The sequence below is a fragment of the Hydra viridissima genome, unplaced genomic scaffold, assembly GCF_058129835.1.
Source record: "Hydra viridissima isolate aposymbiotic clone 2 unplaced genomic scaffold, HvirCarnegie_v1 scaffold_10, whole genome shotgun sequence".
In the NCBI taxonomy this organism is placed as follows: Eukaryota; Metazoa; Cnidaria; class Hydrozoa; order Anthoathecata; family Hydridae; genus Hydra; species Hydra viridissima.
This window is the reverse complement of record NW_028324309.1, coordinates 13,135,521-13,150,021: the sequence shown is the minus strand read 5'-3', so window position 1 is coordinate 13,150,021 and position 14,501 is coordinate 13,135,521. Positions and strand designations below refer to the sequence as shown.

At 28.1% G+C, this 14,501-nt stretch overlaps 2 protein-coding genes and 1 non-coding gene across 5 annotated transcripts; 1 reads left to right on the top strand and 2 right to left on the bottom strand.

Moving 5' to 3' along the window:
• Positions 1–6: 6 nt before the first annotated feature.
• LOC149883194 (uncharacterized) lies at positions 7–7,857 on the bottom strand. Of its 3 annotated transcripts, XM_090099864.1 has the most exons (7): positions 7,314–7,857; positions 7,142–7,223; positions 6,660–6,781; positions 6,198–6,282; positions 5,927–6,036; positions 4,772–5,714; positions 4,449–4,647 (listed from the first exon to the last, which is right to left on the bottom strand). In XM_090099864.1, exons 2-6 carry the CDS (start codon positions 7,187–7,189, stop codon positions 5,708–5,710), a joined length of 372 nt encoding a protein of 123 aa, XP_089955990.1. In that variant the 5' UTR covers positions 7,190–7,223; positions 7,314–7,857; the 3' UTR covers positions 4,449–4,647; positions 4,772–5,707. The 3 variants fall into 3 exon arrangements, 2 of the variants coding, with proteins under 2 accessions (XP_089955991.1, XP_089955990.1); XR_016456249.1 differs by lacking the exons at positions 5,927–6,036; positions 6,198–6,282; positions 6,660–6,781; positions 7,142–7,223; positions 7,314–7,857 and adding exons at positions 15–301; positions 382–462; positions 664–918; positions 2,864–3,137 and having other exon boundaries at positions 3,458–4,647; positions 4,772–5,132; XM_090099865.1 differs by lacking the exons at positions 4,449–4,647; positions 4,772–5,714; positions 5,927–6,036; ... (2 more) ...; positions 7,142–7,223; positions 7,314–7,857 and adding exons at positions 7–301; positions 382–462; positions 664–698; positions 821–918; positions 1,906–2,290.
• A 148-nt stretch (positions 7,858–8,005) lies between these two features.
• LOC149883193 (uncharacterized) lies at positions 8,006–11,106 on the bottom strand. The gene is made up of 3 exons (XM_090099859.1): positions 10,719–11,106; positions 8,538–10,324; positions 8,006–8,457 (listed from the first exon to the last, which is right to left on the bottom strand). Exons 1-2 carry the CDS (start codon positions 10,805–10,807, stop codon positions 8,641–8,643), a joined length of 1,773 nt encoding a protein of 590 aa, XP_089955985.1. The 5' UTR covers positions 10,808–11,106; the 3' UTR covers positions 8,006–8,457; positions 8,538–8,640.
• Positions 11,107–11,884: 778 nt separating this feature from the next.
• On the top strand, positions 11,885–11,956 carry Trnad-guc (transfer RNA aspartic acid (anticodon GUC)). Its single transcript has one exon. It is a non-coding gene; the product is annotated as a tRNA-Asp (tRNA).
• The last annotated feature ends 2,545 nt before the right edge of the window (positions 11,957–14,501 follow it).

The window sequence follows — 14,501 nt, the reverse complement described above, 5'->3', positions numbered from 1 at the left end:
ACAAAAAGAATAATCAGAAGTTATAATAAAAATCATTTTAAGATTGCAATTTACAATTACAATATGAATATTAAAGTCACAATAACTTTTTTTTATTTAAAACAGAATATATAAAATATTAGTATCTATAGATTATTGCTTAACTTGCGTTTAGCGAACGTTTAAAATATAAAATAAATAGTTAATTTTAAACATATCTCTAAGTTTAGTTTATTCTCATTTCAATCGAAAACTAAATATGCTCGGAAAGCCATCATGTGTTGAAAATCGGCGTTGCAGTCTGCAAACTTCTAACTTTTACCTGAAAGTAGACAATGATATTTAATGAAAATATTGAAACAGTTAAGTTTAGAGCTATTACAACAAAGATAATAAACTTACCTTTTCAGCCCTTAAAAACGTTTTTGTTTAAAATAGTCTGATCATCAGTTATTGACAAATAACTCCAGATACTAAGTTTATCTACATTGAATAGATATAAATTTAATTTTATTATTTAAGCATAATTTAAAACATAAAAACAACAAAAACATTGCTTAATTATATTGCTACATTATCTTAACTAAGGAAACATCTTTAAAAAAAACTATATAAAAATAAAGTCATAATGCGTGCCTTTTTTTAAAAATAAAACTTCATATACAGTAACCTTAAATACTCTACCTGGTATACCAATTCCTATCAATACGCTTGAGGGGCTAATGAACAATAAAAAAAAAATTGTTATTTTATTTAAAAAAATTGTTATTTCATTTTAAAAAAATTATCTTTACTTTTAATTTTAAGTTAACAAATAAAATAGTATTTAAAAATGATATCCTTATATGCCAGGTTGGAAATCAAACTGTGAAACCCACAGCAACTTAAGGGCAATGGTGAACCTTTTGCAAACCATAGGTCTAAGACACAAGTGCAGATCTGAAAAAGAATGAATCAGAGACAGAACACATTGATAAAAATATAATTTGATGAACTAAAATATAATTTGCACATTAAACATAGTTTTCACCATACAAACAAAAACATAGCACAATATAATATGCTATGAAAATACCTTGAAAAGATATAAAGAAAGCCAAATAATTGATTGAAATAAAATGGTTTAGTAAATAAGTATATAATTTTTTCAATCAGTAGACAGACTCCAGAACTTATATTTTGGATTTCTTTCAAAAACAACATTGAAACAAATAACATTAAAATAATAAAATCTATCTTACTTTATTCACTGGTAACATTTAATATCACAATCAATTTAAATTCTTATTAATAATCTCATATACAAGAGGTTACAGTAAAAGGGAATGAAAATGAAAAACATGGAAACAGTAATATTTATTGCACAAATACTTTACTCCAGTGAGTTTAAAAAATAAAATATTTAAAAATATACTAAAGATTGTAAAATAAAGATAACAACTTTGTAAATAAAGATGTTTATTTTATTTTAAAATGTTATTCATCTTCTGAACTAAAAAATGCCTCTTTATTTAATGGCATTGGAAAACTTTACCTAATGGCATTGGAAATCTTGATGTTTGCCCAAAAGCTCATTATTGAAACTTATATAAATTTATATAAATTGTTTTATTTACTAAAGCTGGTATATATTAAAAAATACATATAATATAAATCGCTGGGTATATTTGGACATTATAAAAACTAATTTGAAATCAGATGCTGCTAAATTAAAGTTAGGAAATAATTGGATATTTCAACAGGATTGAGATCCAAAACACACTGCTTATGTTGTAAAATCATGGTTGCTCTACAATATTCCAAAACAACTGCATTCTCCTCCCCAATCACCAGGTTTTAACCAAATAGAGAATGTGTGGGATTATTTAGACAGACAAGTCAGGAAACATAGAATAACAAATGTTAATATACTAAAAAATATCTTACTAGAAGAATGGAATAAAATTCTGTCTTCTTATACCGAAAAATTAGTGTCATCGATGAACAGAAGATTAAAAGCTTGTGTAAATGCCAATGGATGTTCAACAAAATACTAAAGATTTTTTAATTTTTCATATTCTTGTTTTTTTTACAAGTTTTGTTTAATGTAGGAAAACTTTTGTGACATATTATAAATTCAAAAATTAAACTTTTTCAGTTTTACAAATAAATATTTTTAATTAGTTAATTATTTTCTATTTCTTGTACGATATATTCTTGTTACTTTGATATAAAATTATTTTTTTGCATTTAAAATGGTTTTTATTAAGTGTTTTCTCTAAATTGTAAGGTGTACGAAAACTTTTGTGACTTACTGTGTGTGTATATATATATATATATATATATATATATATATATATATATATATATATATATATATATATTAATATAAATTAGTCTTTTTAATTTTGAGTCTTATAAATATATATTGAATCTATATCAATATCTTTATATCAATATCTAAACTTAATATTATAAAGTATTGCTATAAGTATAGCTATAAGATTATAACAATGTTAAAATCATATAACTTTTAATGTTTATAAGCAATAATTATAGCTATATTTTATAATATAAAGTATAGATATAGATTCAATATAAATTTATATATGTCATTTATATTTTAAGACTAAAAACTAATTTGATTTTTTTTTTACATCTTATTTATTTAATACTTACTGTTTTACTTAGTGTATAATTTTATCAGAGTTATAAATATCAAGTAAACTATTGTTAAAAAATAAGTGTAATAACAATTTTGAGCATATATTTAAACACTAATAAGTTTATAATCAGTGAATTTTTTATAAAACAGTCACAATTTAAACATCGATCAATCTAAGTCTCACCAAAAGCAGGCATTTGAATTGAAATGCCTGCTTTTGGTGTTATAACGACAGCTTACCGCTATCCAAAAGCCAACTCTGGATTTGTGTTGGCAAAACTGTAATGTATCGCCATGTGTTTACCGAAGCTGGCATGCCGATTTAAAAACGTATCCACAACGAAGCGTTTTGCCGTTTTTCAGCCAAAGGCGGTAAGCCAACACAAAACGAGATAACGGTCCATCATCGGTTAGCCAGCAGCGGCAATCCGCATTAGGCAACACAGTGGGCCAGCAGCGGCATACCGGCTTCGGCTTTACGCATCACGGTCCGCTGAAAGCATGTTTGCTGGGTCTATATAGAGACGCAATGTCGAATCAAAATAAAATACGACGTTGATTCAACATAAAATACAAATTTGAATCAACATAAATACAACATTGAATCAACATAAATACAACGTTGAATAAACATAAAATACAACTTGAATAAACATACAAAACAACGTTGGATCAACATAAAATACAACGTTGAATCAACGTAAAGTACAACGTTGAACAAACATAAAATACAACGTGGAAACAACATAAAATATAACGTTGGATCAGCATAAAATACAACGTTGAATAGGCATTATATACAGCACTGCGCCAACGTAAAATCCTACACTGTACCGACTTAAAATAAATGTTGTTCCAACGTTGGATTTTTGTTGTTGGCGACGTCGCATTTGTAACCATAATGATATAAAAACAACGTTGGCAACCGACGTTGGGCCAACGCTCCGCGCGACATTGTTCTAATGTTTTAACAACGTATAAGTGCTAGCTGGGCTGAAGTATCTTGATATTGTTTTGCTCAAACCATTCTGTTAAAAATTTTGCTTTATGGCATGGAGCGTTGTCTTGTTGAAACATCCACTCGGGCTCGTTACCAAAAAAAAAATGTCGTTGTATGTATTGTATGGATTAAATAAATTTCAAGGGTGGCAATGTATCTATGTTGGTCCATTCAACCATTATATAACATATGTCGACCTGGACCATCATATGCGATGTAACCCCAAATACCAACTGAACCACCACCACCACCTTGTATCCTTGGTACAATAAAGTGGTTATTATACTTTTCATTGTGCTGCGTACGGATAATTCGTTTTAAAAGAACTGTTTGTTTTAACAATGGCTTACTGGCAGCAACATAGCACCACAGTTTACGGTCTACTACACTGTTACGGAAAAAGGTGTTCATGTAAAAGAAAAAAGGTGCTGATGCGTGATACTATATGAACACCTATTAGGTGTTGCCGTTAAAAGGTGTTGATGTAAAAAAAGGTGTTCTTGTTACATTAACACCTAATAGGCGTTGCTGTTAAAAGGTGTCGATGCAAATAAAGGTGCTCATGTTTAATAGGTGTTCATGCAATTACAACGCGTTTATGACGCACATATTTAATTATTTAAAAGTAAACATGATCTTCTTAACCTTTCTGTTTACTCATAATTAGCATGTTTTAACAAAAAATTTTGCAATTTAGTTTTATGAAAAAAAAGTTCCATGAGCGCTAATAATATATGTTTTATAAAACAACCTATCATTTTATATTATATACACATTAAGACTTTAAATATGCAAGCATATTTTATAACAAATAAAAATTATCAGTAAAAAACAAATTCATATATTTGAAATAAAATTTTAATACAAGTTTTTTAAGTTGTTTTTTAAGTTGTTTTTTTTAACTTTGAAAATATACTCGACTTCACCAGTTTTTGCAACTAAACGGTTGTCATGCTGACTAACAGAACTTGCATTAAAATGGTATAACAGATATCTGCTCTCCAGACATTTGATGAATGATTATCTAAAAACGAGCAAAAAGTTTTATAATTTATCATTGAAAAAATATAATAATAATAATTACTAAGACATTCCTACTGTATTTCATTTTTAGTTCATTTCATAAAAGAAAAACTACGTAATGTTACCTTTTCATTAACTTTACTTTTTCCATCTGCAGATGATGAGAAAGAATTCTCAATAGAGAGTTCTTTCTCTTAAATATTTTCAGTCGGAAGTTCAATCTTTTGTTCAACCCATTGTTGTTTTCTATTTATTGTACCCCTGAATAAACTAAACAAAAATCGTTTGAGAACAAATAAGATCTCCATAAAACAATTAATATACAAAATAAAAAAATCACACAAATACATTTATATACAATGTATAATAATATCTAACACTGCATTTATCAAATAGGTTCCTGAAAGGTTTTTGAAAACTTTTTCATATCATTTCAAATCAAAGATCCTTTAAATAGGCAAAAGTTTATACAAACAAAGTTTAATTTTTTATAATTTCTTTAATAGTTTTATTTTTCCTTAACTATATGGTGCCTTACAATCAGTTGTTTTTATTTGTATGATTTATTAACTGATTTTAAGACTCTGACGAGTTGTAATACAGCTGATTATACTCAGTTGAATTAGAACTAAGAATCGAAGCCTTATAATCAATTAAATATAATCAGCTATTTATTTTATAAATAATTTACAAACACAAAATATGTGAATGTGACAAAAAAAATTAAACTTAGAACAACTTATATAACAAAAAATGTTACAAAAACATAAAATTATTAACATAAAATGTTAAAGATAAAACCAAAAATATATTTAAACCATTTTAACAAAGTCATTATAAAAGTAACAAAATAGATTTTACAATTTTGATGTTACTCATTTTTCTAATTTGCATAATTATTTCTAATATTTCAAAAACTGCCTCTTGTTTTTTGCAATGTATTAAATTAAACGCTACACTCAAAGAAGTGCCGACAAGAAGAACTTCAATTAAGTTTGCACAGGGAATAGAAAATTTATCAACTGTAACTGCAAAATCTCCATTTTCATAGTGAAGACGAATCATATTCTATAAATAAATAAATCAAATAGATCAAACAAAGTTATTTTTGATGTTAATCAAAAAAAAAAAAAAAAATGAGGATACCAATAAGGATTTTAAGGAGATTTAAGGTGAAATTTCCCCAATTTTTAAGAAGATTTAACCCTGAACAGGAAAATTTTCATTAATAAATAAGGACAACTAAGGAGAAAATCATTAAATAATTAAATAATTCTAACTCTTTCAAAAATCCAACAGTTTCTCGTGCATTATTACGTTGCATGAAAGTTGTTTCCATTACAACCTCTTGTTCAAGTGAGGTTTGAACATTGTTTGAAATTGTAACAAGCTAAAGTGTTTTATTAAAATATGTAATAAACATTTATACAATCAAAAATATGTTAATTTATAAAACAGATATAAAGCTAATATGTGGTACCCAATTTTTTGTGACAATCTAGGAATTGCAATTTAAAAAGATTGGGAGCAAATAGATAATTGTAAACTTACATATGCCTCATTTACAACGTCTGATACTTCATTAACATTGCTTATAAGTCTTAATGGTTCATTGATATCACTGTCACTTACTGTTCTAAAATAGATTAGGACACAATAGAAATATATAATATGATCATAAAATAAAAAAAAACTATTAAATTGAACAAGCATTGATCATCCATATCACATTTTAAAAATCCGGAAAACTGATTGCATAAAATATCTGGAAAAATCCGGAATATATTTTCCATTATTTTCTTCTTAATCTTGCTTTGAAAGTAAACAAAGAAAATCAGGAGAAATTAATGAAAACTGACAAACTTTTCATCTTTTTATAGATATTTAGTTTAATTAGGTTTTAATTTTTTAAAGATTTTTAAGGAGGAGTGGAAACACTGCAATAAAAATATATCAATTACATAAAAATATATCAAATACATAATAATCAAGTATATTTATATAAAAAAAAACCTCTTCATTGCCTTTGACACAGTAGCTTTTGCATATTTCTTTCGCTTTTCAATGACAGAAGCACAATTCATTTTTCTTCTATAATTTTTGAACCTGTCAATAATTCTTTGGTGGAAGCATTTCTAGTAGTAAAAAAAATAAATTAACGTTTTTCTTTTCTAGTCAATTTAATCGTGTATTGTTTTGTGTAGTTTCCATTATTACTTAAAACGATATTAAAATATAAAAAACTTAATAATTTATAATTCAATTCATAATTTATAATTTTATTAAAATTTTATTCATAATATATTAAAAATCACATGTTAAGTTTTTTAGATTTACTCAATTTATTTAAAAATCATAACACGACTGTAATAAAAATTTTTATAATAGTTATAATAAAACTTTACATTTTTTCAGCAAGGATAAAATATTTTTAAACAACAAAATATTATAATTTAATTTATTTAATTCAACCACTACACCACAGATTAACTCACTGAATATTGAACAGCTTTGAACTCTGGATACTTTTCTTGAATAACCATCACCAGCTCATTTCACTGAATTCCATTTATATATCTATGATATTAAAAATAACTAATTTAGTTTAAGAACTTAGAGTTAAAATATTTAGATAAAAAAATCTATATAATAGAACTAAAAACACACGGATTTTGTTGATCAACATATTCCAATACTTTATGAAAAATGATCCCAACCCAGTGGTTCATAAATTGACCATCTGCTACTATTGATTTGGCATCAAGTATCCCACATGTAAGTCTTGCTTCCACAATTGCATCTGTTGGGATTTCAAATTTCAAACCTGGCCATTGTTTTAAAGAAATACTTTCATTTCCCACAACTTCTTCTGATGATTTATTTAATGCTAAACTTGACACTTGACGTTCCAAAAAAACTAGTTTCAAATTATTATTTTTAACTAAAAAATCGAGGGTTTCTCCATCATCTATTTCTGCACCAGAACCATCATACAATTGTAGCAAATTACTGGACGAACATGGGAACTTATTGCCACATTTTGACAGCAAATCAGAATATGATGTGTATAGAATAACTTTAATTGTGTCACCTTTTTGTACATTAATTGATTGCATCTGCAAATATCAATGATAATATATAACACAAAAAGTAAATTATTTTTTTATTAGTATATAATTAACTAATTAGTATTAAATTAGTATAAAATTAATACTATCATTAATATTAATTATCATTAATATAAGATATAAACATCCTGACCTACCTGCTGGCTTTATAAGAGGGTAATAGGGAGGATGCAGAAGTTTGCCAGGGCCCTGGGTTTTTTCAAGGGCCCAAAGAAAAAAAGTGACAATACATAGTTACTAGTTTTGTTTAATTTTGAATTAAATAAATTATAAACATAAAAGGCAGAAATAACAACTCATGAAAAATATTCATATGATAAATAATCGGACAATAAACTCTTTTTCTTTTATTTCAACAGATTTAGATGCACTTGATTTAAGAGAAAAAATGTCATGTAAAGAAAATGAGTTTTTATGATGCTCTACAACATATGAGTTAACCAAAGGAAAAAATGATATTGCTATTTCTTGGCACATTGCATACCAAACATTGTTAATAGACATCAAATAATTTATTTTAACAGCTTTTTCTTCGCTTAGAATCAAATAAGAAGATACTGTCAACTGTTTTCCCTGGACTGTTAATTTTTCTGTATGAAAAATTGTGTTCAAATATGGTTTAAACGGTTCAAGAAGTACTTCTTGAGCATGACGAAGAGATATCTTTGCATATGAGATAGATCCTGAAAAATAAAATATTTGTATTATATTGCATGAAAATAAACAAATATGTGATTCATCAATTATTATGATAGCAGCTTACCTGGAACAATATCATCAGTCCTTTCAAGAAGACGTCTACAAGTTTCATGCATTTGAAATCTTTTTGAAAATGAATATATAGGGTTTTTGAATTGATGACAAACTCAAGCTAGCTTTTTAAAAATCTGATGCCGTTGTTCAAAACGCATGCACCAGAAAGTTTTCATTGTTCCCATGTAGCTTGAAAGGTCAGGATAGTGAGTGATGAAATGAAGCTTTGCTGCTACTCTTGTGCCATTATATAATGTTTTGATATAGTTAATAAGTTGTGGAATAAGAAAATACAACGATTCAATATGTTCATTACAACGGCTATTTAAAATCAATAAAATTTCACAATGGATAATCATCATATCCCAATAAGGTGCATCTTCATCATTGAAATTATCAAAAAGAAACAATGGCAAACACAATGAAATGGTTAGCATTTCACTAGCAGTAAGTGCCAGCTTTGATGTCATATAAGTTGACGTCAATATTAAATTCACTGGCAATTTTACATCTCTTAGCAATAAATTCATACCAATCAATGTTAGTTTTCGCTTGGCCATGTAGTGATTCAAAAATGTTGAAATTACAACATGGCTTATTCCTTCCAAAAAACCATGCATGAAATCACTTGGGAAAAATGCAGGTAAAAATACATATGGTAAGTGTAAAAACGGAGATAACTCCAAACATCCATGTTGTTGTTTTGTACTATCAACAATATAAGATTCATGAGTTCTTTGAAATACATTTGTGTTTTCCTGTCTAACACAGAAGTAACAATGTCTACATATGTATCCACTATGAAAATGTGATTGCAAACCAAGAAGCGGATGAGCTGTTAAATTGTCAGCAGCCATAAAACATGCAATAACATGATATTCTTCATCATTTACAAAAAATGTATTAAATAATAAGTTGAACAAGTCATCAATAATTGGCTTAAAAAACTCATTGAGTGTAATTTTTTTAACCACTTTAAAATTGCACAATGAAGCTAAATGATAGTTGCTCATTTTAGATCCATTATTGTTTTGGTTTAAAATAGAAAAATAAATGACTGATATTTTATGTATACCCCTGCTGGTACCTATTGGGTTACATACCTCTAACTCATCAGAATACAAACCAATGTATACTGTTTTGGCTGGATCTGAAAATGGCAGGATAGAACTTTGAAAGTAGTTTGATTTTGAAAAAGATAAAGAGTCCGGGTGCAAAATTATTTGACCCTTAAGAATACTTTTTAGGTTTTCTCCTAGAGGCACATGATAAAAAAAATCCTCACCAACAGTAACTTTCACTGCTTTTACATGACCCAATTTACCTAAATAACTATCAAACTTATCTGGACTCATACAATGTGATAAACACAAATCAATACTGTTGTCTCTTTGAAGTTTATACAAGAAAGATTGGGCATATGGGTTGTGAATTGATATGCCAGCCTGTTGCAAAAAACTTTTAAATGAGCTACATACGTCACCCAATATAGCTTTAACTGAATCACTGTGTAGTAAAAGTAACTTTTTTGATGTATTTTCAGAAACCAAATGATAATTCATAGTTATCATAAAAAACTTTTTTATTTCATCAAACATGTCAAATATATCAGTGGACTGGTCTGCATTTTTGTCACATAACTTTGTATCAATACAAACTGGCAAATCCAATTGAATAGGTGATTCAATCTGATTCTGTAAAATATTATTTTGTCGTTCATCTTGATGCCTTCTATAAACATGATTTTTAGCAACTACATAGTTTTTAAATTCAGCAGAACAAAAATGGCACGGTATTCTAAAAAATATTACAAAAATTAAAATGTTATAATTAATGTTTGACAGTTGAATGTATAAAAGTTTGTAACTTACATATATATATATATATATATATATATATATATATATATATATATATATATATATATATATATATATATACATATATACATATATACATATATATACATATATATATATATACATATATATATACATATATATATACATATATATATATATATATATATATATATATATATATATATATATATATATATATATATATATATATATATATATATATATATATATATATATATATAACTTTCAATTAGGTAATAACTTTTTAATTTTTACGTGTATGTGCATGTGTGTATATATTTTATGTTAATGATGAAAAGTTAAAGTACTTTTGTCCATAATGGATTCGATGGTAGTGAGATAGCAAATTGCCAACGGATTTGCATCTAAATGAACACTTGACACAAGGAAAAGCCATTGCAAATATTTTTCGCGACAAATGACAAAAATTTTATTCCAAAATAAGCTTTTTCTTCGTTCGCCCTAGGAATTTATTTTTAAAGCTTTATGTTTAAAAAGGTGTCGACGTCGACACCTTTTTACGTGAACACCTTTTTTTTTAACGCTAACACCTACTTTCTAAACAGTTTGTATTTTTTTGTCTTCAACACCTATTACGTTAACATAAACACCAATATAGGTGTTCGTGTTCGTATTATCAACACCTTTTTACGCTAACACCTTTTTTTTCAGACACGGACACCTTTTTCCGTAACAGTGTAGTCTTCTTTTAACTATTTGTCTTGATATTTTAGTTTTAAGTACCAGGTTTACTTCTTGTGCAATCTGTTTCGCTAAGTCTTTAAGATTTTTTCTGGCAATTCTGTAAATGGAATTATCATCAGTGATACTTGTCATTCTTGGTCGTCCAGAACGCTTTTTGTAAGTAGTACTACTAGTTTCGTTAAATTTGACAATAATTCTGCTAACACATGAAGGTGAAATACACTTTAAAATTAGAGATATCTCAGTATTAGAGTGGACCTCCCATAATAAGGCCAATAATACGCCTGTTTGACTTCTTGACTTATTGCTTTTTTTCCCATGGCAAATTTTCAGACAAAGCAAAAAAGATGAACTAATTTAAAATAAACTTTTAAAATCTCAATATCATAGCGAACTTTTAAAACACAACATATTACTTTTTTTTAATATTTTATTAAAAAGGAGAGTTTAATTTACTACGATGCCACTTTTTTCGCAATAAAAGACAAAAGCTCTCCTTAAAATCTTTAAGGAAGGTCAGCTTGTTAAACTTTATATATATATATATAATTAATTTCTTCCAAAAAATTTAATAGTTTCTTTCATTATTTTTCTTTTTTTTTTTCTCTTTATATATTTTAAATATTTTAAAAAACAAGTTTTGTATATGAAAGAACAAACAAATTTTATCTTTTCTGCTATTTTCGTGCTAAACTTTTGAGCAGCGTTCTATTTAATTTTCGAAGATAATTCATTTAGATTTAATAAAAATAAATTTGATAAAAAGTATTCCTCGGTAGTATAGTGGTAAGTATCCCCGCCTGTCACGCGGGAGACCGGGGTTCGATTCCCCGCCGGGGAGGAATCTTTTGAAGTTTATTTTTGGAGCGTTTTAGGCTGATTACTAGCATTGAACTTAAAACTTCAGGTCTGAAATATTGAGACTTCAAGTACAGTCTTTGCGTTCGGACCTTAGATTCAGGGCATGATTAAAGCTTAGGGAATTAAGATTGCAATAGCATCAGATCAACTACAAAAAAAAAGAAAAAATTATTGGCAACTTCTTGCATAGATTCGTTCGCTTGTTTAGTTTTTTTTTTAATTTTTATTTGTCTCAATTTTAATGTTTATTTTACTAATTGTAATAAACAATTTTAATTGCATACAATTTATTGATTTTGAACAGTTACTTTCATCATTTTATTTACAATACAAACAATATAAAATGTAACTTAAATTTTAGAAGAAATTTTTTGAGGTTTTTTTTACCGTTTTAAAACTTTTTTCTTGAGTTATTTTTAATATTTTAACTATGTTTTGCTACAGCTAAAGACTGAGTTTTAATGTTCGTTATTTTAAAACATCAAAAATCACATCTGGCAAAGAAAGTACCACCAGGCATTCCGACAGGTACCATTAAATATCTGCGTGGGGAGGAAGTTTTTTCAGAGTTCATAACACATTTCAATCATATCTTTTATCGCTTAAGAATTCTGTATTGGGGTAAACCAGATTATTGGAGTTTCTCAAATTTAAAAACGTAGGAAATAACATAGAAATATGCAACAATGAATAAATAACAAATAAATAGAAAGTGAACAGTTATTAATTGACTTGAGATTTTAGCTCTTCCTTACTCGAACCAAAACAGACTTAAGAACTGAGAAAGTTCTAGTTCTGGCGAGCTGACAATCAAAACTACGCGCTCAATTTAATTCTTGCCTTAGTCACTCATTTTAGTCGAGTCAATTTTTTTTCTAAAGATAAAATCTGAATCTTCATATTCTGTTTACTGTTTTGTCGAGACTGCTTTCTATTATAATCAAATACCACAAGTTTATTTCTTTATCAACTTTCTTTTTTTTTCTTTTTCTTTTTCTCTCCTGAAACTTTAGTTTAGTTTTCCTTTCCAGAAGTAAACTACACTCTGTGGCCTGTCTGATCAAAAAGAAAATAATGGTCAGTAATTACAGGGTGCGGCAGCGATTCGCGAACGAATATTTCGCTAGGTTTTGTGATGTAAATAAAATACTTCCGCAATTTGTTTTTGTTGATTAATGCTCAATGACCGTCTTAGATTTTAATAAAATTGTGAATAGAAAACATTTTAGTTAAAAGTTTTACAATGGAAGCCAAAAGAACCGAAGTTTTAAATTTGATTCACGCAGGTTTGTCTGCACGTGAAGTGACTCGTGTTTCTTGTGTATCTAAAACTACATTTTACAAAGTGAAAAAACGTGGCAATGCTCAAAAAGAGCCAAAATGCCATCTCCAGTGAATAAAAAAGGTGATAAAAAATTCGCTTAATAAGCATGTTGAAAAGAATCCTACTGTATCCATCAGAAAGACAGCAAAATTGTTCAATATTGATGAAAGGACAGTCAGAAGAACTCTAAAAACACTTGGAAAAGTCAGTGTGGCCCGACCTTCATGTTAACTTTTAACAGAAAGACTAAAAACTTTACGGTTGGAACGATCAAAGAAGCTTCTGAATCAGCTATAAAGCCATGCTTCGTCAACAGTTAAAGTTTTCTCAGATGAAAACCTTTTAGTGTTGACTGTGTGATAAATAGGCGTAATGACAGATTCATTTTACAGAAGGATGACAAAGCACCACCTGTGTGTCACACCAAGCACCCTCAGTCCATCATGATGCTAGGAATCATCGCTTCTAATGGAGAGAAATGCCCACCAATCTACATCAAAAAGAAAGAAAAAGTTACCTCTGATGTGTATATTCGCTTACTAAAACGCTATGTGGTGCCATGGCTGAAGAAAATATTCCCAGAAAACAATTACATCTTTCAACAGGACAATGCACCTTGTCATGGGTCCAGAAAAACTTAACAATACCTTCAGGACAATATGGCTAATTTCTAGCCCAAACACTTTTGGCCACCATCCAGCCCTGACCTGAATCCCCTTGACTATAGTGTGTGGAGCGTAGTTGAGAGTAAGGCTTGGAAAAAGACCCACTCAAGTCTGAAGTCACTAAAGTCATTAATTACCCGTGCTTGGAACTCAATGTCAAGGGACTATATAATAAGCACCTGCCAGTCCTTCCGTCCTAGGCTTGATGCAGTGATCAAAAAAAAAGGAGACTTAATTGAATGTTAAGGTGGGAAAAGTATTTATCTTCAACTTTTCTCCTATTATTATACCATGAAAATAGTTTTTTAGTACTTTAAAAACTCATTTTGAAAAAAGTTCTAAAAAGTTCGCGAATCGCTGCCGCACCCTGTATTGATTCTCGTTCGAATCAATTTAGCTTTCAAATTTGAAAGTACTTAACGCTTTAAGGGGTGATGAAGAATTAGACGGGTTATTCTTTTCCCTTTCAGTTTCCAAATTTTCTCCAGCAATCTCTTTCCTAAAACATGTAAAATAGTCGACTCCATCGAACATTC